Raw genomic sequence first — 25,869 nt, 5'->3', positions numbered from 1 at the left:
GAAGGAAGAAAATCTGAGATAAAATGGAGGTAACTGTAAAACTCAAATTCAAATTCTACTAAATTATAATAAAATCTTGATAACTGCAAAACACTCTTGATAAATTAATCCGTTGCTACAATGAAATGTTAATATACTTGGCTGCATGCCCACAACTCCTTCCCAAATAATGTTTAATTTATTTCATTTGTTTTGCAAGCACATTGCCCGAAGAGCTGCTCTGATCTAACTCATGGAGGAATATTTCTAAATATCAACTCATGGTTTGAGATAATTATGATATTTGAAAACGATTGCCATGAGAGATTTGCAGCAAAGACAGCGCACAAGCAAAAAGAAAGAAGACCTACGACTAGTGATGTAAGATATTAGTATTTGCTGATATCCAGTATGCTGATATTTTGGCTGATTGCCAAAGCCAATATATACACATTTTTTTCCCACCTGCAGCTAACATCAAGTCCCTCTTGTAGTGGAACTAACATATTATTATGCCGACTCTTATTGTGATGGTCCACTGGCAGATGCAGACAATAACTGTTTTTGTTTGGGCAAAAATTTAAAATTTTTAGTATTTAAATTTGTAGTATTGAAGTAATGTGATTTGGTTGCTCCTCTCATGGCTGATGTTGAGCAGTCATTGCAAATGGCAGCCTCCACACTGCAGACATACTCACGTCATATACACATAATCAAAGCATCATCTTGTTGGCCTGTTCATTTGGGGCCAATCCAGATACCGATGACGTGCCGATATGTTGATGCATCCCCCCAAAAGACACATGTTACACATATGTTATTTAAGAACAGGGGGACTTTTCAGTGGTCACTGGTCAGGCAGGATCACATCACTATCAGCAAGAGAAAACCATGTCTTTTACTCCTATGTTTTAAAGGAACACTGAGTAAAACCCAAGCATTATAAAATGAGCGCTGGAGTCCAAATAGTGAGTTGGAGCCATAGATGATAAGCAGGTTAAAAAGAGTCGTTTCCCCTCACCTCCTTCCCAGAAGACTTGTAGCTCAGGCAGGTTGCCTGCAGGCTGAAGGGACAGTGGAGCTACTTGAGTGCAAGACAATTGCAACATTACATTTGACAATGACAAGCAAGAAAGAGTCCTATACTGTAAGCTGATCAGCTTTTATAACAGCGAATCGTCTGTCGTTGCAAAACTAAGCCTGTTATCCTGAAAACAAAAGGCCACTGCTCTGAAAATGCAAACTCAGGAGCTGGAGTTCAGTTACCGTCTGCCTAGCTGACTGCCAGACACCATTAACATGTTGCTCAATTTAAAAGTTATAAACTTCTACTCTTTCTCAAAGATTATTAATGATTCTAACTCATAAACAGACACTAACTCCTTCAGAAAACTGTCTGCATTCATTCCAACTCTTCTAAATGTGAAACTGGCAAACAAAAAACAGATGTTCTGGACCAGAATGGAGATTTCAAAGGAGAACATGCTGGCTGTAGCGTTGTTGTCAAAGAAGCGAGTATTTCAAGTTAATCTCAGATGACATATCATGGTCATTTTATGATTTCACACAGTCAAAATATTACATATTTCTCCTTTAAAGCACACAGGTCTTGAATATCATACACTCATTTTGAATGCTGCAGTTCCTCATCGCCATTTTGTGCCTCCAGAAAAGCTCCATTTGAGGGTGCAGGAGAGGGTTTTCTGTAAATGTACACCTTCAGAATGAATAAGCACTTCCTGTTTCAGGGTTGGGGTTCACGCAGGGGGGGTTACACTCTGAAATGTCCCAGTCTCTCCCTCTTTCCCCAACACCAAGAAAAAAACAGGCTACTCAAAAAATCAAGAGCAGGATTTTCAGTTCACTTGCAGACTCTTAAACACGCAGCTAAAATCTCACATACTTATCAAATTATAGAAAGGCTCTGTTACACAGACTTTATTGGAGCGTACATCAAATTAATAGCCAATTTTACAACTACAACAGAAACACTTGGTTCCCATTAAATCAGCTAATGTAAACAGAGAAATCTTGTTTCATAAGGGAAGAAAAAACACCCAGGAGATGAAGAGAGATAGAAGAAAACAATGGAAGAGGAGGACAGGACTGTTTATTTACCGTGTGCACGGTAAAAAAAAAAAAAAGAACTCTCAAAGCGTCCACTAGTGAGGACAGAATTGCTCCCACAACCGCAGACAAACGTCGTCTGCTCATATACACACAACCTCACACACACAGTTACAAACACACCCATTAGACAGGAGGAGGACAGATAGAAGAAAGGGTGGTGCAACTGATGAAAAGCCATGATTAACCTTTGATCTTCAGTCTGTATCGCGTGTGTGTGTGTGTGTGTGTGCGTGCACACAGGCAAGTCTCGGAGAGCATGAGCGAGTGTGTGCGATGAGAGAAGAGAAAGAGAGAGTGTGTGTGTGTCTGCGTTTGCTGAATGATAACTGTGCTATGTGCTCGGCTGCTCCCAGGGGAGACGGAGCTAGATAATGTTGACGCTGTTCAGATCCTTTGATAATGGCTGCAGGGATGGAGCGGGGAAGAGGAGGAGGAAGATGGTGGTGGCTGTGTATGTTTGTGTGTGTTTGATGGGCGGGTGACACTTTGGTCGGGGTGGTTGTGTAGCCTCTACCCTTTGGTGGTCCCTGGGCGCTGCTGGTCTGAATTACACGCTGAGGAGGGGACAGGAGAATTTGTGTTTGACCTCTGAAACCAGGCTGACCTGGCGCAAAGCATGGGAACGCAGCAGCCGCGTACATGTACGCACGTAGAGTGTATGTCAAAGTGAGAGCGAGAGGAGCAGAGCAAAGACGGGGGAGTAAAAACACAGACAATGCGAGTGTGCATCTGTGGGAAAGCAGAAGAGAGAGATTAGTTTCTATATGTGCTGGACAATGAGTTGTGTATTTGTGCGAACAAGTTCATGCATGACTGTTTGTTGACTCTACAAAGCTATTACTGCGCAGTCAGGCCGAGGGGATACACATGTGATTGTGAGACAAGAGTTGCGGGTTTCATTTGATACCTGAAAGCCAAATAAACAAGCCAGGCCTGCCAGATCTCAACCCAGAGCAATAAACTCCACCGATATCTGAGACGCTGGCTGTGTTTACTGGCTCATCAGTCAACACACCACAAGGGCATATACACACACGGGTACATCTAAACGCTCTTACAGGGATCAGCAATGGATTTACTTGCCCAAAGTCAATTTTTACTTTTTTTCATTTTAGTGCTTTATTTGTCAGCTGTTAACAAACAACAAAGACAAAAGATAAATGTCATATTTAGTCTTTACTTAAAGTTGCTGTGTAAAACATTTACTTCATGTAGAAACCAAAATAAATATCTGTTTTTCAAAACTCAGCAATGTTGATCAAAGATGGATGAAGATTCTGTTGCTATTTACATATTTTAGCATACTGTTTAGCTATAATGTGAGATTTACCAGGCTGCCATGTTGAAAATATACGCAGGGAAGACAGAGAGAGACTTCATGACGTTCACAGACTGACAGTTAAAATCTCACCTCTTGTCTGTTTTGGCTGAAGAATAAACAACCTGTGGTCATGTGTCGCCTCAGACATTTTCTCCTCCAGACTCGTTGAACTTCTGCTTCTGTTTTTCTCACTGCAAAGTTTTACTACAGCAAACTGTTGCACCGCGTCTGTCGCCAGTTTGTTATCATCTGCTTCCACATGAGATCACATGAAATCACGTTCCCTATCAGATCTCACGAATTTGAGCTCCCTCTGGTACAGAATCTTAATATAATAAGGTCTTGCTGTTACCTGGAGCACTTCTGGAGAAAAGGTAAAAAATATTTCATAATCAGTGTTTTATTATGTGCATTTAATTTTACAAGAAAGAAAAGTTACGCAATGTTTGTGTGTTGTGTCAATTATAGTTCCTAGAAAGATTGAAAATTGGAATGGGTCAGAATTGAAGACGCTTAAAAAAACAAAAATTGGAATCAGCCAAGAAAATTGCAATTAATGCATCTCTGAAGGAGCATTGTATTTGCTCTGTGCAATCAAGCAATCTTTACTGCTGAGCCCTGTCTTAATATTCTTTCCCATAACATCTGAATCTTTTTGCTGTAGAGATACTTAGATGGTATTAAAAATGTGAGGACAAATTCTATGTGACATCCAGTAAGAACCGACTTGTTTTCAACCACGAAAACGTCTTCAATGGTCACGAGTCTCTGTGAAGGGCAAAAGAGGGGTGGGACGCAACAGAAAACAGTGATTGAAGCCACATGTTGAGGCACAGCGCACATCACACACACACACACAAACACACACAGATTGATTGATTAATCTGGAATGTTTTTGCGTTTCCCCCTAAAAGCCCAAAAGTTCCACAGAAAAGCCAGAGCAGATGACAATGTACTGCTCATATACTGTAGCGCAATCATTTTTCCCCCTCTATCTCCTTCTTGCACGTACACTCACTGTACTGTGACTCACACTCATCTACTCATTGAGACACAAACTATTGTGCTGTGGGATGAGTCACATCTTCTTCACACGAGCAGGAGAGTGATGAGGTGTTGCTGCGCTCGCAAACAAAGCCTCGCTCCTACAAGAGCGCTGCAAGAAAATCCTCTGATCTCAAACCTACGACGGCTTTTAAGAGTGGAAAAACTTTCTGATGTTGCTCTAAAGTGACAGCAGCACATAGCAGGAGGGACTGGTTGTAACAGAGTGTAATCCCTCAGTGAGGAGGACGACGAGGCTGTAGAAGGAAAGGGGAAATGTGAAAGATCTTACAGGTTGTGCAGGGCATCATGGGAATTAAAAGAGAGCGGCACACTGGGTCAAACTGCCACAGCAGACGCTGTGAATAGTTTTTATGGTTGTTGTTTCTTTGTTACAATAAAGTTCCAAATAAAACTGATTTTCAAGACCAGCTAGGACATTAATTTTGGAAAGAGAGGGGCTTTCACTTCTCATTTCACTTCACCTTTTCCAAAGATCACAGGTGCTCAGGGGCATCATAGGAACTAAAATAGAGAAGTAAAAACACTATGGCATACTTGTGAAAATACAAAAACTGCCACGGAGCAAATGGTGAGCAGGGACTATTTCCTCAGTAGAATGTAGTTCCAATGAAAAAAGTTCTGTGTTTTTTCCACAGCAATGACAACACTCACTTGTTTACAGTCAGCTAACCTGAATTCTTACACATGGATAAAACAATTTCTAGGGAATCTGACTTGCGCAGCCAGATTTCTCCTGCCATAATCTTGCTGATTTCTTGGCCATGTATACGTGTAACCAGGTTTCTGATCTTTTTTTTAACTGTTCATTTATTCTTGTGTTGGTCTTCAGACAGCAGCGCAGCAGGATGTAATTACAGATCAATAAAAGTAAAAATGAAAATAACACAAAGTAGCCTCTAGTAGGGATCTGCATGATTAGTTGACTGTATGATTAAATGCTGCCAACTTCGCTAGTCGGCACCAGAAATCCTTGTCGGTTAAGCTATTTATCAATATTTTATTCATGTACAATGTCAGTTGACTGTTGCATCTAAGATGTTATGCAGCCACCTACCACTAGCTGGTGCAGCCCCTTTTGCTGAATGACAATGCCATGATGTTGTTATCAGTAAAGGGGGAGAAATGACCGCTCGTAAAATCAGTGCTATTTGGCAGTGTTTTGATCTAGAAAATGAAATTAATCTAGGCTGTGTAAGAATAAACTGGTATAAAGCCACCTGACTGGAGCAATGCACAACCACACAGGCATGGACATTAACCTGCAAACAGAGCAGGCTGCTGCTAGCGCTGCTAACGTTAGCAGCTAACATCAGCTCTGGGTAAATTATGTAGTTTAGCTCCAGGCCCAGGTTACTACAGTACATATAAATACACTGTCCGATTTCAAGCATAACCTGATTTCTTGGTGTAACCTGGTTTCTTGTGTCCATGTAAATGAACCGACTCTGATTCTGAAAGTAGCTGCACCACAAACTAAATTCGATTCACCTCCATTGTACTGGGGGAGAGGCAGAGGCTATAAATGTGTTTTTTGTGAATCATGTGAACTTGCACACTGTGAGAGAGACAGCTGGCATGTGTGGGCAGCAATGAATGAGCGAGGAGCGAGCTGTGAGAGAAGTCATTGCCAGATAGAGAGGAGGGGGTGAGATAAGGTGGTGAGTCCCACAGACACAGAGGAAGCCTCCTATCACAGGAAGCTCCTCTTGTAAATGTCAGATCCTCCTCTAATCGCCGCTCGACTTCCTGTTTCAGTCCCCCGAGCTGGACAACATCACACGAGCACTTGCACCGATACCGACAAGCCAACGGGATCATACATATACTTACCCGTCCAGGCAGGCATCCTACACAAACATCACATCCTGGTGGGGTTGAGGTCCACATCAGTGGATTATAGGGTGGATGAAGCCAGCGCTACACTACATACCACTTATTATTTCTGACCTCTATGTGTTGACGCCACCCATGGGTTAGGGAACGTCTCCAAACTGTCCACTTTGCTTTTTTACTACTTGTTCACACACACACATAAATATGTGAATCAGAAGTTTCCATTGTCTTAATAATGGTAACATGGTTTTTAATGGAGAAATGTGTGTGTGTGTGTGTGTGTGTGTGTGTGTGTGTGTGTGTGTGTGTGTGTGTGTCCTAACAGAACACAATAATGAGCCATAATAACCTCTGCCCAAAAAATGCAATACTCACAAAACCCTATCATACACTCTGGTCCTATTTAGTACAGGCATAATATGACATGCAACAAAAACTATTTCAACTATTTTAGTATCATAAATATGTAACTTCTGAGAAATCCAAATGGGGAAAAGTATTAAAAAAATACTGAAATTGGTGATGCCACAATTTCCAGTTGAACTCATGCTAAAAAAATCATTATGCATGTCCTCTTGTCTGATGTTCACACAAAGGGTTCAGTGCTGTCCACAACCAACCACAAACTGTATTTTATGCGAGACATGGAGTTGGATGCAGTACAGTTCATGTGCAAAATGAAATGTGGCACTTTTCATATGGATGTCTGGTCAGTGTTGATGATGAATGTAGTCAGTGCAGTCAAATTCCTCAGTGCATTCTATATTAACCAAGAAAACTGAGTTTTCCTGCTCACAAAGTTGTGCAGCAGCGCATACATATACCAGGATGCATTGCAGGTGAGCTTGTGACTCCTATGCCCATGTGCTTTATTGTTTTTTCCTCTATTCAGTTTTTACTTAGTTTTATGACATGTTGATGTACACATCTTTTTACCTCACTGATCCAATGTCTTGTTCTCATAAAAGCCCTTCCAGGGGTGGGTGTTGCAAATTAGCATTCAGTACAAAACACTATGATACTTACAGCTTGTCTATGTATATTACATTGGTCCATATCACATAAACCATGAATAAATGTTATTAGTGCCAATTTGCCAGTCACAAATATTCTGAAAGTAATATAAAAGTGCTATTTTATGTGATATTCAAATAATTGAAATTTAAAGTTATGCTAATCAGTGCCAACATTTGGATTAGCACCAATTCATGTTGCCTTGTATACAAGTATACTGATATAATGATGTTGATTTAAATTATTTTAGGAAGCAAAAAAGTGGTACCAGTGTTTGGTTAAGAAACACCTTTTAATCATCATTTGGATCTATTAGAACTTTTGACTGTTATGAGTAATAAACATCTGTCAGATTTTCTGTTGTCATTTGTGTGTACTTAAAGAGGCATGTTTAGTAGGATCATATTTAAGTGATTCTTTCTTCATAGGATTCATACCAGACTTTTTGTCTCTCATTCAGAACACACTGAGGACACAAAATCCGTTTGTTTATGCTGCGATTTGTGAGAGTTTGACCCACACGTTTGGGTAAAATGCCCGGACTGTATAGAAACACACAAACTTCATAATCCCGTCACTCAAAATACACAACGGACTAATCCGCTCCCACACACTGCAATGGAGGGCTGTCGCACACGGGTCAGGAACCGCAGCCCTGTGTATCACAACTGAAAACATTTGGACTACAAAGTTTGCTAGTTTTAGAACTATTTAGTGAAAGTGCGAGGCAGCTGCTGATTGTGTGTGTGTCTGTGTGCGTGTGTGTGTGTGTGTGTGCGCGCTCAGCCTCTTGACTCGTGCAGTGATGCAAGGAGGCCTACCAGAGGGTGGCTGCTCCCACCTGAGAGACAGATGTTATTGTTATGTGTGTGTGTGTGTGTGTGTGTGAGTCCATGTGTCTACACAGACAGACAGTGGACGCCCAGACCTGCCACAGTCATGCTATAAAATACACATTAGTGTGTCTAATAGCACTTGAGCAAGATGTAACACTCTACGAGCACTTATATATTCTGAATGGATGATTATTTAAAAAGACTGCATTCATAATTTAACATGTTGTGTTGTATTTCAGTCTCAATTCTGTGTGTTTAACACACTGTGTGATCTGTTTCCAAGATGTGAATCAGACATCACAGCGCCGATGTCGCTTTGTCAACACTCTGCAATAAATAAGTGAGTGTTTCATTAAAGCAGAGAGGTTTTGTACAACTGTGAAACTCTGAGTGATGTTACTATGGAAAACTGCATGTTTAGAAATAAGGGATCCAAAAAGGTTCTTTGTGAAGGCCTGAGGTTCTACTCCATTTGCTTCTGAAGAACCCTTTTCTGAAGAAAGGGTTTGCCAACGTCTTTGTGAGACTAATGGTTCCTTTCATCCAAAAAAACCTTTTTGGAAGAAAGAGTTCTTCAAGGACTGCTGGAATCCTTGAAGAACTCTTTTGTGAAGGGTTTATCAAGGATTTTTTGAACCATAATATAAAACCCATGGAATATAAAAAGGTTCTCAGTAGAACCCCTGAGTGTATTCTAGATAAAACCCTTGGAATATGAAAAGGGCTCCTGGTAGAACCCGCTAGGTAGTTTCTTGTTAGCACCCTTAGAAGGTGGAACTATTTGATTCTGAAGAACCCTTTTTTGAAGAAAGAGTTCATCAAGGGCTCTTTGAGACTATGGGTTCCATTAAAAACCTTTTTCACCCACAGAACCTTTTTTTGGAGTAAAGACTTCTACAAGGATGGTTGAAATCGTTGAGGAACTCTTTTATCAAGGGTTTTCTGTAGAACCCCCTGGATATGTTTTAGATAAAAAAAAAGGTTCTTGGTAGAATGCCCCCTGGGTGGGTTCTTGCAAGCATGTGGAAGGGTTATGGATTGAACCTCCCGAGAGGGTTCTGAATAAAACCTTTCACAGACAGTTCTTGGTATAACCTTTTCTGTTGGGTCCTCCTACGAGGACAACCCGAAGAAACCTTCATGGTTCCTTTATTCTGAAGAGTGTGTGAACACTTCCTGGAGCAGTATGTGAAGAGAGTCTAAAAAGGGGAATGGGAGGCGTGGAGGAGAGCAGGAAAAGGAGAAAATTAAAAGCATACATCCCATCCTGGAAATAACACACCCCCTACAGTGGATTTTCTTAGGATTTGCTATCGCTACAGTTCGGAGAGGGAAATTAAAGCATGGCCAAAAATAGTGACTGTTTTCAATGTGGAAGCTTGAGTTTGTGTGTTCTGGGTCAGGGAAGATAGAGAAGGAGCCCATATAATGGGGGAGTATACAATAGGGGCGGGGGGTGCTGTGGCCTCGGGCGACAGTTGTAAGGGGAGGTGTGTGCGTGTATATGTGTGCGTTCTAATGTGTTTATTTTCTGGGGGGCCGAGTTTACACTGGCCTCACTGCAGCAATCCTTGCTGCAGACAAGTCATTATCACCGTCTATACGACCACGCTGCGTGGATGGCGGCGATAACGGCGGCCGACGGGCCTCTCCGCCAAAATGCTTCTCACCATCTGTGACGTTGTAGAAGAAAAGGTATGACAGCCGACTCATTCATCCCTCTATCTCTGCCCATCGGAGAGAGACGTTTACCTGGACTGAGAGTGGGCTGAGTCGGATGTGATAGTGCTGAGCTCACAGACACAGTGCAGACGGCGAGCAGCTGTCAGCATCAAAGAGCACTCAAGTGTGTGTGTGTGTGTGTGTGTGTGTGTGTGTGCATATGTGTGTGTGGCAGCCTGAGAGGACCAAGAAGCAGAAAGAAGTAAGAGAAGATAAGATGAAATGATGGAGAGGCAGACAAAAAATGTGATGGGGAAAATAGGTTCTATTGATAGAAAGGATTTAAATGATAGCGAACATCTTCCGTAACAGTCTGTGCTTCATCAGACTGAGTCAACTCAGCACAGCTACAACACTCATCCTCTATACCAGGGGTGGACAGTCTAACAGGAACATCCTGAGGCTCATTTATACTCCTTTTATGTAGAAAAATAGTCTGTTAGAAACAATGTAACTGTCACTGCCATACGTCCTTTATGTTGGCATGGATGTTAAGCAAAACATCTACTAGTGGGCCCCCCCTCAAAGTCAAAAGTCATCCCAAAGAAAAAGAAGAAGAGTCAAAAGTTTCTGACAACAACAAAAATGGTGATGCTGGACATCAGGGGGGTGCTATGGGGGCTACCTTATTAAATAATCTCTGATAAAAATAACCAACTAATAGCAGTCTCTGTTCAAGTGCTTGTGGGTGCATTATTCTTTCATAGTTCAAGTGAAAAATATGGTATATTTGAAGGATAAACATATTGTTTTCTACTTAAGAATCCTGAGATGACCGCCTGTCTTCACTGAACTCCTGGTGGATTTTAACTTGATGTGATAGAGATTGTTCTGGTTCAGTTTTATAGCAGTGTTGCCAGGAACAAAACAGTGTTGTTTTTGTATTTCTGGATCATTACCAGGATAACATTCATGTTGCAATACGATGAATAAAAAGGCAACAATTTCTTTCCCAGATTGTGAGGAATTACTTTTGCAACAGTTAAATCTAAATGAGTTTAACTTTAAAAAATACATGAAGGGAAAAAAGAACATTGACTAAAATTCGACCACATTTATATTTTACTTTCTTTCAACTGCTGATGATTTAATTGTGATGCTAAATAAAATCACAAACTATTACATGCTCCAGATGCACAGAGCAGGGCGCTGCAGTGACTGTGATCTGCCCGTGAAAACAGAACCTTTGGTGCGCTCTTATGCATCTCTTGTTCAAACCGTCTAATAACTTGTAGAAGTAAACGCGCCGCACAGAGAAAGTCCGTCAGAGAATCTGATCCTGAAGACAGACAGGATGAGAATCTACAGAGTCTGAAACATGATCCATCATTAATAATATGTTGCATAAAACATTGCATAAAATGTTAAACCTATAAATGTTTAAGATTTTTTTTCTCAGCACTCAGCAGCTGAGCTTGTCACAAGTTTAAATATTCTTGACGATATGGATCATATATTGTTTATCCTGCTGTAATATTTCAACACAAGTTTCAGACTTAACTATATATCATCTTTTAGTCATTTATTCTAACATTAATAGGCATGTGCAGGGAAACTGATGTGCACACGTATGCTATCATACACATGCATGTTATGTCGAACTTCTGCTGATGGCATTCTGACCGGTGGAAGTGCTTGTATGACTACTTGGTGTTAAGAGAAAATTAAACGCAGATATTCACAATGTTTTGTAGAGAAGCAGGTTTACATTTCTTCAAGTACAGAATTATTGGCACTGACATTTGCCTTAGAGCACTATTGCAGACCTCAGGATCAGTCTTGGTCTTGATACAGGTCTCAAGAACACCTCTTGAAGTTCTTAGTCTTGCCTCAGAATCAACCCCATTTTTACTGTGTCTCGAACAAAGAGGAATCAGGATTGATTGATATAAGGGGATATCAATAAATTACCTGTGCACTGTCCCGATTCATATGAGAACCACTTGGGTGAGAGAGCTTCAGTGACAGCACTTGGTCTTGACTCAGCGTTTGACTTGGTCTCAACCCCTCTGGGTCTTGGTCTTTTCTTGGTCTCGACAGATCTGGTCTTTGTCATAACTTGGTGTTGGTTTAGATGGTCTTGACTACAACACTGCCCTGGAAGAGCAGTAATATTTGAGGCTGTTTATGGTTTATGTTATTAAGTGAAAACTGTTTTTTGTAATTGTGACTGAAGCTACGGAGATCAATTGCAGGCTCAACAAATCCAGAACATTCTAAAATTCACAAAAACTGTATTTATTGGAGGGGTGCTGCATTCAAGGCTTTCTTCAGAGGTGACAATGGCTTTGTTTATCAGCTTTGATGGTAGTCTTGTTAAGGTGAGGTGGCGGTTTACACTAAAGGCGTGTAATTATATGGGCATCAGGTTGGTGTGAGGCTATTTTCACATATAGTCTTTTTTACATGAAACAAACTCAGTCATTAGGTTCCATTACGATTAGGTAACCAGTGACTGGGTGCTGACAGAACATATTTTCACTCTAGTTGTGACCTTAATTCGAGGAGAAAGAACTCTTCTCCAAAAACAGCAATTGTCTGGACTGCTCATGGCCATCAAAATTAAATCCCAAATCAGTCAGTACAGCAACAATGAAATCAAAAACTGATGGAATATGATGTTTTCATGCCAAAGTAGTCCCAAGTTTGAGTCAAGTTGGAGCCTCATACTTGGAGTGCTTTCCATACTTAACTGAATTTTCTCTAACTGCATTATGTTTTTATGCATCAGCATGAAACTAGGGTACATTAGCTACATATGCATTTACAAGCATGAAAATGTCTCCGTGGAAAAAACACAGCTGAAACGTTTCACCATTAAACACTTGATATGAGGCTCGTAGAACACTGAATGATTAAGAAAGACATAGCAGGAGAACTGAGTCCAAGCATTCCCTCTGACTGTACCCCTTCAGTTAACAGGCCTGTGTCTGGTCAGTGTGGAGGTCAGCTGAGCAGGAGGAGCTAGGAGATAAGTCTGTCTCCCACTGTGTCCATCACACTGCAGGAGACAATAACAGACGCAACAGAAAGTGACCAGACACCAGACCACAAGTAAAGAAAGACTCCTCTCTCCTCATTCCTTATTATCTCCTTCTATCTACTGGCCAGACCTGCAGTCCTCCATAGGGACACTCTGATAACACAGACCGTTGCCTCCTCATGATTTACGACCACCTAAAGACACTCAGAGTAGAGTATAACATGTACTAAACAAAGCAGGGGTATGGTATGGAAGACAAAGGAGCAGAACCAAAGGGGGAAAAGGGGGAGGAGAGAAAATGTGTATTTCTTAGCCTCTCTGCTAGATGAGGGGGTGTAAGAGGAGAGGGAGTTGTAAAAAAAGAGGAGAAGGAGGAGGTAGGGGAGTAGGGGGCGTTCCCGCTGGCTCAGGCCTTGATTAACACCAGGCCTCCTGACAGGAAATGACCCGGCCAGCTCATAGCGCCAGGAGAGCTTCCATCTGGTGTCGAGGCCGTGGAGGAATTCTCCACCCAGGAGAACCGAGCAGAAGAACTCTGGACTGAATGAATACGTTTCACTTCCAGGAGGGCTGGATGGGTCCAACTGCCTGAACAGGATGATAACACAGCAAGCATGGTTCTGTTGCTGTCGCTGTTGAGGGCGTAGTCGTTGAAAGCATCGCTAAGCTGAAGGCTTTTACTCCAGGCATCAAAAATCATGACCGCATCTCTAAGATTTTATTGATAGTCGATCCCGCCAAAAGCTTACAGCTGGGCGTCCATTGAAGGGTGTGAGGTGGGAATGGTTTAGTGAATTCCTCGTATTTAAAAACTGGAGGCAGTTGCACTGGTCGCGGGGTGGGAGGAGGTAGAGAGGGAGCAAGGGGACAGCTTGGGGAGGAAAGCGGGTAAATTAGGACAGGTCATCTTTCACTGCTGACTGGAATCCTAAATGTAAACAAGTTCTTCCGCACCAACAGATAAAACGCAGATATACTGTAAAAACCAAGTGGCTCTGGTAAAAAACAGACGCACACGCAGTCGACCAAACTCATACACCCATTCATGAATGTTGTTAGACCCGAGACATTTGTTTCTAGAGCCATCAGGCTGTAGAAAAAGCACACAGAGCCAGGAAAGTGACCCCAATCAGGAGATTTCAGAAGACAACTGAAAAAATCCTCCTTGCATCGTGGTATTGTTGCCATGGGAAACACAGTCACAACTCATTTGAGATGAGACATCAAATAGATTCTACTGGTTTCCTTCCAAATTAGTGCGACCTAAACTTAGAAACAGTGATACATGTCAGAGATGCAGCAGAACGGTGGGAACTAAGACAAAATGTGGGATGAAATAATTTCCTTCTTGAATACACCTGATCAAAATCCCAAATTATGTCTAGGACTATCTACGTAACTCTGTATGGGACTTCTACCAGACAAAGTTAAAATGTCAAAACGCCAAGAATCATGGTGCCATTTTGGCTATTACAACAGGGTATAGGGCTGAGTACTTAACTCAGTACTTTTAAGGGTACCGACTGAATTATGTTGGTACTACTGTGAGCAGATTCAATGAGTCAGGACACTGGCAAGCTGAAAGTGATGCAGACAACACTGACTGCAGTATTTTTAATGGAAAATGCAAAGCTGTGAGGGAAACACATCTAACCAAACACAAAATACAGTATATTTAAGAAAAAGAGTTTTTCATAGCATAGACAACTAGGGTTTTTCACTGTCTTGGTTGATCTTTTTTTACAAGCGCACAAGCAACACTCAGACACTGGTTATGTCCAACCAACATGCTACTTAGCACTTTACAACAGTGTGTGAGATTTATTAGCATGTCCTAAACCTTTCGTGATTTGCATACTATTAATGGTAAGCAGTAGTAATGACAACAACATAATGCGAAATATAACACACATGCTTCCTCTGAGGCCTAAACAACAGCAATAAATGTCCTGGGGACAGACTGCAGGCTGTAGGGACAGGTTTTTATTTTGTGTGGTGTCTATAATGTTCTAAATAAATAGCAAAATGTTTGAGATAAATAACATTATATATATATATATATATATATATATATACATATATATATATATATATATGTATATATATATATATATATATATATATATATATATATATATATATATATATATATATATATATATATATATATATAGAGAGAGAGAGAGAGAGAGAGAGAGAGAGAGAGAAGTTTGGATTTTTTAGAAGTGAAATTGCATTTTTGTTAGGAGAGAATAAAGTACTGATAAAGGTAACATTGGGTATCGCTAATGATTTCCAGGTACCGGGATGTGAATTGTATCAGTTAAAATCTGAACGATACCCAGCCCTAAGGGGGGAAAAATCTATTTGATGAAGTATGGGGTCCATTCCTTACTGAAATGCTTAATAAAAAAGTTTGATCCTACTTACCTGAAAATAATTTGTATTTGGATCAGGTCTGTGCTATGCAGACTTCTTTCTGTGTTGTGTTTTTCTGTTGACTGTCTGGCTAAATTTGAATTTTATTCCTGGACTGTTGACTTTTTCCTTTCAGTTTTTTTTTTTTTTTTTAAGAAAAAGACTGGAATCAAAATATTAACTATATAAAAAGAACACACACATACACACATAACTTATCTGTACATACACAAACATCTATAAAAAATCTCAAACTATCTGCCTCTTTGTCCATGTGCTGCACAGACTTTAAGAAGAAACGTATGTATGCAAATCAAAAAGGACATCTCCCCAGAGGAGCCAAGGAGTGTCCCGCCAGAAGACGAGAGAGGCGAGCGGGTAGAGTGTGTTGGCTGGACTCCTCCGCTGACCCTCCGTCAAAGGGTCACAGGCTGACCCCCGCCTGCTCTGACGCGTGTGCAGGGGCCGCTGTCTCAGTCCCTCTGGAGCCCGCCCTGGGTGTGTGTCTGGTATGTATTTTCTGCCTTCGCTTCATTGAGCGAGAGCGTGTTTATCTATTTGCAAGACTGTGTGGGATCTCCATAGTGTCCTTTTTCATTCTACAAGCCCGATTCCCAGCGGAGATATAAGTGCTTACGAGTCTTTTATGATGTGCATTTCCTGTCATAAATAAGAAGCAGAGGAATTCTCTGCTGAGCGCTAACACACTCCATAAAACAAACAGAGGTGTAAACTACACTGTGGCCCAGATCTGTGAAATCAACCCAACAAACCTTGGACACTACTGACTGAGCCCCGGAGTGATAGTACATTACCAACAGTCTCAGAGCAAAAATATAATTAAAACTATACATGTGGATCTGTTTCTCCCAATAATTAGAAGGTGCCTTTCATTCATATATTTCACTGACTATTCCACTGGACTGAAGTTTCGTTCTGATTGCCTGCCCTGTTTCTGTTTTTCAGTTTCATTTTGACTTCAAACTTTACTTCTTGTATGAAAAAGCTTATTCCTTATTCACAGTTTCTAACTCAGTTGTGACCCCACACTGGATTACTCTCCTGTATGATGTGATTTATGAGATGTTCATGATGTGGGTGATGTAGTGGTTTTTGACTGAGTGCAAACATCATATCAGAATTAAGTAGAATGAAGTAATCTCTAACCATTAACTTCATGTACATACATACAACAAATTTCAAATTAAGTCAGCTGTAAATCTCTGAAGTTGGATAAATGTACAGCGAGAGTTCACTTAAATCATTAAATTAAGTTTGTAAAGACACATGATCAGCATATAAACAGTTCCCAGCATGCATTGTTTAAGGGTAAAAACTCTCTTGAGACAAAACAAACATGATTGAAATTTGCTGTGTGTCTTTAATATATCTTAAATTAAATACCGGTTGTTTCCTCTGATAATAATTAAAACTGTGTTCATCATGATAAAGGCTAGTTTTCCATTTAGTACATACATTATAAAGGTTTACAGTGTAATGTCATTTGACATTTTCTTGCAAAGTGGTGAAACAGTTTTCAGTCTCCAAGCCAATTATAAGAAAAAATGACCCGAAAAGAAGAATCACGCTTTAGTTGAAGTATTCATCACTTTGCAGTAAGCACATCTGTGATGGAGAGTCACAATTATAATCTCTTTTAAGGGATGACTTGCTGAGCCTCATCAGTTTTCCAAATGCAGTTGCCAGTTCATCTACACTGCTATGTGTAATGATCTGATGGTCTTGATATATTGATTTAACAATAATGATCAAATATCAATAATGGATAGTGAAAACATCGGTCTGCATCATTATCTTTCTTTAAGACAATGATGTCATCGGTTCAATGTTAGCGCCAGACAGATAATGGCATGCAGCCAAGGAAGAGATGATGAGGATATTTACTCCCCTTTCAGGAATAAATCAGCAGTGTGGAAATATTTTGGAAAAGAAAAGAAGGATTAACAGACAAAGCTGACACCGTATGCAAATAATAGCATAACAACGAGAAAGAAAAAGTAAAATAACAATACATTTAATTTGTTAAGATATGAGTAGAGGAAAAGTCTGTTAGCCACTAAGCTAATTAATGCAATGGAAAATGATATAAGCTCTGTCTCAATTTGGATACTTCTGTTAGTCTGCTGTCATGTTGTTCACTTTGGACACTCTGTACTCACTTTCATAATTATATTTGATTTGAGATACTACATTTTTACAAACTTAACCAAATAAACATGTCAGTGGCTTCAATCCATTAACAGTAAGGTGGCTCTAACTGATAAAAGCAGATGCATGACTTATAATTCTATGTTCACCGTGGCCACCATAGTGACCGTGACTGCTTCCTCAGCCGCTTGGATTGCTCTGTTCACAAGTTTGGTAGCCCCGCCTCTTCTGCTACGTAGACAACATGTTGACTGTTGAGAGCAAGAAGTGTTGAGTAGCATTTTGAGCACAACAGCCGGGTACTTGTGGTGTACTTCGTTTTGCCATAAATGCTGATATAAATGCACTCAAAACAGAAAGTGTACGTACAGAAGTCAGCGAATTGAGACACAGCGACAGACTTAAGATGATAATGGTGACTAACAAAAAGAAATGTTTTGTCTATGAAAACTGAGCTGAATCTCGTGCTTTTGTTAAATGTTCTTGTTGTTAAAGCCATGTGTATGTGTGTTGGTGTAGTCAATTTAAAGTAAATTTTACTGCACTAAACCGATTGCAGTTATTTGGGAATTGTTTTTTTTCTGTTAAGACCAAAAGTAGAAAAGAAAGGGGTGGCAGTTTCTTCACAACAGGTCCCTGAATTGAATTAAAGTTTAGTGGTAGACTTTGTGATATCAATATTGTTGTCCAAAGAATCAATATAATATTTTATGATGATGAAACTTGATTTACACCTTATTACCTGCAAATAAAACTGTCACTCCGTCCTCCTGCTGTGGGTCTAAACCAGCATAACCCAGAGGAGAAGAAAGTAGGAAGTGGGATGTATACAAGGGAACAAGAGACCCAGTATGGAGACCCGACCACAGGGCAGACTTGGGAGCAGACTTGATGGGATGCGAGTCAGGGGGTCTGATGGCGACTCTGTGTGTGGCCCCTGCCTGTTAACCAGGCCTGTCTGGCCCGGCAGTGAGGAGCTGATGAGCCTCTGTTAATTAGAGGCTCAGCTCCGTGTCATCAGCTTATCTGATGAAGTGAACTAGAGAGAACAACGCCACCGGCTGCTGTGCTCACCCCAGGGCCCACGCTCTTCACCTCATACATGTTATGTGTGTCTATGTGCCTGTATGTGCTTGTGTAACAGAGGAGGAAGTAAAGAAAGACCACCAATTAAAAATAATTGGGACTAATTTCATAAACACAGTGCAACAGGGGAAATATATTTAATCAGGCGCGATCATTAGGCTAACTTATGCTCCACTTCCCCCTACTGCTAGCAGCCTGGTGCTTCAGGGCCTCAGAGAAAGGGATGCAGGGAGAAATACAGCGCGGTGAGGAAGAGGGAGAAATGGAAAAGGAAATTAAAAAAACAAAGAGAAGAAAAGTTTAAGAAGTAGGCAGACGGAGAGTTGGTGGCCAGAGTTATGTGTGATCCCTTTCATGTCCCTCGACTGGCCGGTGTTGCCGTGCCAACCCAAACAGCGGCGTTGGGGAGGTCCGACAGACTCTTCCAGTGCTCCCCTCTTCCTTGCCCCGTGCACACCCCACTGACAGGATGAATAACAAACCCAATGTGTGTCTGAGGCAGAGAGTTTAGAGGAACATGACATGAAACCACGGCAATTTCAGTTGAAATTCACGTCACCAAAAAGTTATTTTGCAACCTTCTTGCCTTCTTGTGTCACTGCTGCCAGTAAATCACTATCATCACCATCTGGGGACTGGGATTTTACATTTTCACTACTGGAGCTGCACGCCCACACACTGACATAAGTGCAGACAAACTTTGATCCATCAGCTAGCTAGATGTCCTAGGGTGAAGAATTAGGAACATTTGGGTTGGCCTGCTCTCTCTTTCTTGGCCCACTGTTACCCGAAGAAAAAATGAGGACAGCGAGGGAGGAGACTTGATTCTGAAATGAAGAAAAACAAGATCCGCCAAGGCTGACAGGAAACAAATCCATAAAGAAGTCTGAGGAACACTCATTTTTACCCTCTTACCAGCATCAATGTCGTTTTTGCCACAACTGAACGAGGGATTAACAGTAACTGCTCGGAGCTATTTACAACCTGCACACATCACACACACCACCCATGCACACCGCAGACTGTCTGGCAGCAGCCAATCAGAATCCAGGTTTCAGGAGAGCTGTGGGTACTTTATCCAATCACAGCGTCTGTTCCCCATTCACTCCTTTGCCCATGACCAATCCCGCTCTTTCCACATGTGGTGTTGGCTGAGGAGCGTTTGGTTTAAGAGCTCATTTCCCAGGCTGCAATAAGCGGAACCATTTTCTTGGATAAATACTGTTGAAGCCTTTAATGAAAGCCATGCCCTAACACAACAATGCAGACATACTGCACTGCGCTGAGCAGTATCAATGTTCATTTCTCATGCATTTCACACACAGTGATGAGAAAGTGTGCACAAATGCAAACATACGGTTGACACTTAACACTAGTATTACGCCATTTTAAAGAGTTTGTTTAGGCTGCTCTACTGTCCTCCCTCTGGTGTGAAGCTGCAAGATGAACAATTATGGTGAGAGCCATTATTTAAAGGCCTATTTTGTGGTCTTCTAGATTTTCTTACTGTCAACAAATCCGATGAAAAGACCAAAGCAAACAATGAATGAGCCTTATAACCAGTATTGCCTGTGTAGCATAGCCTGATGTAGCCATATACTGTATCTACTTTGTTGTCCAAAAACTATACATTAAACACTTTAATGAGCCACACTGTTGAACAGAGTGATGTGTTTCTTTATTACCACCAAGATGGGCTGGGGTTAGGGTTAGCTGCCATAAATCCTCACTAACACACCAAAGCTGCTGCTCAATATAGTCCCCAGCAAATGTATTTTTTATTTCTCTTTATGTACTTTGTTATGCTAAAATATTTGTGACCTATTTTTTAGGTCCTCAGTAGGAACCAATGAACTTGGAGCGCAATATCAAAGATGAGAAATCACAAAGCAGTAAGAGAGACAGACTAACACATTGTTATTGTGGGTATTTCATGGGAATTGTTGACAGCAACAAAAAAATAGAATATTACTTAAAGGCCTGGGCACCAGAAAGTGGCACAGTGAAAATTAATTTGTGTGCAACTTTGGAAAATATTTGGTAGAATCTTGGCGACTCAGTGACGACTCGCTGGCTAGCTGGTGAACTGCTATAGGGAATGAACTATTTGCTAACAGCCTAGCCAGCTGGACAAGTCCTCAACAGTCACAATGCAGTAGGTCCCCAAGCTTCTCTGTATTTTCTCTGTTTCCACTGTTTACTCCTCTGTGGTATTTTGTTTACTACTGTTAGCGAGCTCTTTAGCTCAGCATCAGGGATGATTTCCAATGTGGTTGCTGAGTCCCCGTTGGAAGCAAACAAAGGGCACCAGGGGTGCCTCAACAAATTGGAAAATCAAATTAAATGTTTATTATTATAATGTGCATTATTATTATTCTAATAAATATAACTTAGTCATTAATAAAAGTAAGGAAAGAGTCAGCATTTTTTATGTTTGCTGTAAGATTGTCAGTGGGTTTTTAAAGACAAAGAGGAGCCCAGCCATAATGCTAATAAAGCCAATGCCATCTGGGGGGCCTTCGCATGGAAAAGTCTATGAAATCTTTTTCCAGTTTGGATGCTTCAGCTCTCTGTACCCTCAAATGTCGGCTTTGTCAAGACAGCTTAATATGAACTGGCAGGTCAAAATTAACCGAATTTGAAATCGATGTGAAAAATGTGTGCAGATTTTCTTTTCCACTATGAGAAAATCCACTTAACAGTTTGCAGCACTTCCACTGAAATTTACCATGAAACACTGCCTTCTTAAATGCTCATTTGACCAGGCCTTTATCCTTAAAATATCACTATAAATGAAGGTAAATGTCCCTGTGATTATGCAACAAACCAAACCGGCTGTCTACCTTATGATAAAAAACAATGTGTTGATAGAAGTTTGATGACACAGCACACAAAGCTCAGGCCCACCAGGACTGTCAGGAAACATGGACCAGACAACAAATCTACAGAGTAGAGGAGTCTGAGGAACACCATTTCCTGAAGATGCTCTTTAATTAAGTTCCCAGAAGGAGGTAGTTAGCAGGGTCGGGGTGTGTTGCATTAGCTTGTCCTGTGTCCTGTCCTGAACTGTCCCCATTTCTTCTCTTTGGTTCTGGCGTTTGTGTGCGTGTATATTGTTCTTGTGTTCCTGCACCCTGTTTGTACATGCACTGTAGCCAGGGAACAAAATAGAAGAATTTGTAAAAACATTGTTCTCATGGCGACCAGGTTTCATTCAATGTCTGGTTTCCATTTGAGTCCTTTAATTGGGGAGAATGTCACAATCAGTGTTTTGCTCTGGATTCAGTGAGACGACCTCCCGCCTCATGTTACCGCAGCCAAGCACTTCATCGCTTGCCATAAAAACTCCCGCACAGACACTCGTTCATGCACAAACGCACACTCAAATCTAAAAGTGGGGTGCACACACTGCTGAATTCCTCTGAATGGGCAAGACAGACACGGCTTTTTTTTTCTGTCTGAAACACACCTGGCACCCTATGACAGGGTAATTTCCAATGAAGTGTTTATAACAGAGAGTCAGGTTTTTAACATGAGCCACATCTCACTGCCTGCGCCTGCCAAGAGGCCCCTCAACTCCAAACTGCATTTAGCCAAGTAGAACAGGAAGAGGGAGAGACAGAGTACGAGAGGGGAGAGAGTGAAAAAGAGCAAGAGGGATCAACAATCTTTATTAGTGCTTTTCATAGATTTACCAACCCTATATATACTATTATGAGCCTATGTGTGATATGAGATGAAAACCCCAACAGCAGTGTATTATTTCAGGGTGTGTGCTAAGGTACAGAGCAGGCCACAACTAAAAGTAGCTGTAATTATGAACTATGTGGCAGGGGAGGAGACTGTGTGTGTACAGGCTCAAGGTTAAAGATGCTATTACTCTGGGAGGTACAGCTAGCTGTGGTGTGGAGGTAGATGGTTAATTCGTCTCACGGGCTGGCCTTGATCTGCTCCACCACACAATTACCAGCTCAGCTAAACCAGCAAAGACTCCAGTGCTGCACAAAGGAACCAAAGAAAACAGTCGACACACACATACACACAGCGGAGCAAGTTAGACGCTCAGGTAAAACTTTACAGTAAGGGTACGAATTATCATGACTTCATGCATGAAAAAAACATGAATGTAGTACTGCAAAAACTATCAGGGATGTACAAGAATTAACAGCATTTAATGCAGGACTTAATACGTTAATTAATGCAACAACTAAGGTATATCAATCATCATGAACCGAACCACAAATAAAAGGTTTTCCTGTATGCTGTACAGGTAAATCTCATTGTCATGGCAGATGGTAATTTCTCTCTCACACTCCACATCTAAGTTCAGACATTCCCACACTCCATTGTTTGTGTAGCTGCTTGCCAAACTGACCAGACTGTGTCTGTGGAGGCGTGTGATACAAGGATAGAGGGAGAGGGATGGGGTGTGAGGACTTTGATAAAAATCCTCTCATTAAGAGCACTGGAGGCAGACAGAAGAAATAAACAATTAGCTGTTCACACTCTCCTGCTCTAATTTCTCTCCTCACGGACAAATCAGCACATTTGGCAAAGGGGGCAAAAGCTCCAAGAGGTGATCATTAACTTGAGATCCCATTAAATCCCACTCACCGGTGAGTTTCTGGAGCAAGGGGCTGAGTTCGGCCTCTCGGGTTATGACCAGGGTGAGCGCTCCGATCAGCTCCCTCTCCAGCTTCTCCAGGTCCTCCTCCTCGGTGTCCTCGTCCGCGGCCTGAGCCTCGTCAGCCAGGGAGTACAGGTAAACCAGCAGAAGAATCAGCTCGTCGGGCCCGCATTCGTCCTCCCTGGACCTCGACCCGGAGGCAGCGCTGTCCTCGCCTCCGCGGGGTTTCATCAAGGGCAGCAGCTGCCTCAGCACAGCAGGGAAGTCAGAGTCTCCAAGAGCCTGTGACAGGAACACACATGCAAAACAGGTGGTTAGTCAGAAAACAGCAGTTATTGTACCTTCTAGAGACACATAAGGATGGCATACGTTTGATTTTTACTGCCCATATTACAAATGACAAATAACCAGGGGCCTGATGATGGTTATTAAAGGGTACTTTGATTGATTTTACACATCAAGGTCTGTTAACAGGTGTTGAGGAGTACTACTGTATGTGTTAAAAAAGTTGAGGGAGGGTGCTGTAGGCTCCTCATCTGTGGATGGGAATTGATAAGATTTTATTGATACCCAGGCCATTATTGTTTCTGCTTATCAGTCTAAATTCTTTATTGATTCCCTTACCGATACCTGATAAATTTACTGTGTGGAAAAAAGCAGGCCCACACAGCTTTCCAGCCAATTTATTTTCAGTTTATTGTCTCTGGGTCTGACACAGTGTAGAAACAAATGAACTAGACTGAGAAATGAAATATTTGCTGAATTAAGTATTTGTACAGCATTTCTTTTTCAGTTAGGTTTTCTTAGCAAAGAAGTCTGGCTGCATGGTGTTAAAGTTACTATAAAATAAGATTTTTACCCTCTGTAATGGATGTGCAACTTTGTTGGGATGCAACAGCACTTTTAATCGATTACTAAATTACTCGGTTAGAGTAATTTTAAAAGAAGAGTCAAAATTCTCAGACTCTTCAGATTCCAGTTTCTTAAATGTGAATATTTTCTGGTTTCTTTCCTCCTCTCTGACAGTAAACTGAATATATTTCGGTTGTGAACAAAACAACACATTTGAGAACATCATCTTTGGCTTTGATCAACATTTTTCACCATTTTCTGACATTTAGAGACCAAACAACTAATCAATGAATTGAGAAAGAAAGAGGCAGTGGAAATTTTTAGTTTTATATGTTGAGTACATTTCAGAGCCATTACTTTTTCACTTTTACTTGAGTAAAGAAGTCAAATCATCCTTCTACTTTTACAGTTTTTTTTACACTATCTGTACTTCTACTTGAGTAAAGAATGTGAGTACTCATTGTTGACATCATTGTTTTTTTGCTGGCAACTTGAGACCTGTTCTCAGCTGGAACTGTTCTCCATTCCATCCCTATTCTCATCTCTGCCTGAGGCTGAAGGTTTGAGGCTACCTTAGCTGCAAAAACGTGACACACCCAAATCTCTGGCTGTAATGTCAGTGGTGGAGCTGCAATGTGGGTAATGTAGGCGGCCAGGACTTGATGAGGAACAACAGTGTGTGGCACTAAAAAGCATCACAGCTGTATCGATCTTGTTTTTAAAAACTGTCCATCGTGCTAAATATGTGGGTACCACCACCAGCCAGTTAGCTTAACTGAGCAAGATGACTGGAAACAGGGAGCACACATGCTAACATGTTTTTATCTCACTTGTTTACTCAGTCAAACTGTGAAAAACAATGTGTTGATTAATTGATTAATTTGCTGTGTCCCCCTTGCTGAGTATTAACATAATTTGATGTTACCTGCTCATCAGTCTACATTCTCATTAGTTGGCGTCTGTGTGTCTGTTGTAACAATACTGTAAGTGTTTAAATTAAGAGCACAGTGTGTGAGCTCATCGTTCCATTCTCTAATTTAACAGCTCTGTGAGAGGCTGAGGTAACACCTAATTTTGTTTCATTCTTTTGTTGGATTTGCATGAGCACTGAACTGTTTTCTCTCTCTCTCCACACACACACACACACACACACACACACACACACACACACACATTCAAAAAATCCAACATTTGGGGCAATGTTTAGGTGCAGTGACCTGTTTTTGTGAGCCTGTCTGAGCAGGTCTGAATAGTCCCTCGCGATGGTTGCGCTCTAGTCCAACATGCTGTAGATCACCGGACCGTTTCCAGAACACTGGCCACTCTCACAACAAGGGTGAGCTCATAGAGCTATAAAACAAGGGCGTGGAGCTAATCTGTGTGATGAACAGCATGAAAATTGAATGAAAAATAAGGCTGAAAAGGGGAAACTGAGGAACACAGTCAAAGAGAGGAGGGAGATAGTTGTGATAAATGAAGCAGGGAAGAAACAGAGTCAGGAAAGATACTGGGAAATTACAGGGGGAATTATGTTTCACATGATAGTATAAAGGGAATGATTGTTGACAGAGGACAGTATGTTTGTGTCCGATTGAGCTACAAATGCCCCTGTGGATATATTTCATTTTAACGAGGGATTCCTCTGTGAAGAGCCTTGTGTTGCTCTCACCAAGACAAACAGGCTCTGAGAACATGGGGCTTTGGACCCTGTGGTGGGCCCACTGGGGGGATCCTGTGTCTGACCCAGAAGAACTCGTTACCGAGCCAAAGAAGCAATACAATCAGACCCAGAGATGGAGTGCCAAAGCCACAGAACTGACTGACTGTCCCT

At 41.3% G+C, this 25,869-nt stretch overlaps 1 protein-coding gene across 1 annotated transcript in view; it reads right to left on the bottom strand.

The window, feature by feature from the left end:
- The window catches only part of scfd2 (sec1 family domain containing 2), a 128,770-nt gene that overhangs the window by 43,701 nt on the left and 59,200 nt on the right, over positions 1–25,869 (bottom strand). Inside the window, exon 5 of the mRNA XM_084722785.1 lies at positions 23,174–23,468. Within this exon, the coding sequence (XP_084578911.1) occupies positions 23,174–23,468 (295 nt within the window). The remainder of the gene's footprint in view (positions 1–23,173; positions 23,469–25,869) is intronic.

This window comes from Lutjanus erythropterus, chromosome 7 (assembly GCF_056507025.1).
Source record: "Lutjanus erythropterus isolate fLutEry1 chromosome 7, fLutEry1.hap2, whole genome shotgun sequence".
Lineage (NCBI taxonomy): Eukaryota > Metazoa > Chordata > Actinopteri > Lutjaniformes > Lutjanidae > Lutjanus > Lutjanus erythropterus.
The sequence above is the reverse complement of the archived record's forward strand: the minus strand, read 5'-3'. Positions and strand labels throughout refer to the sequence as shown.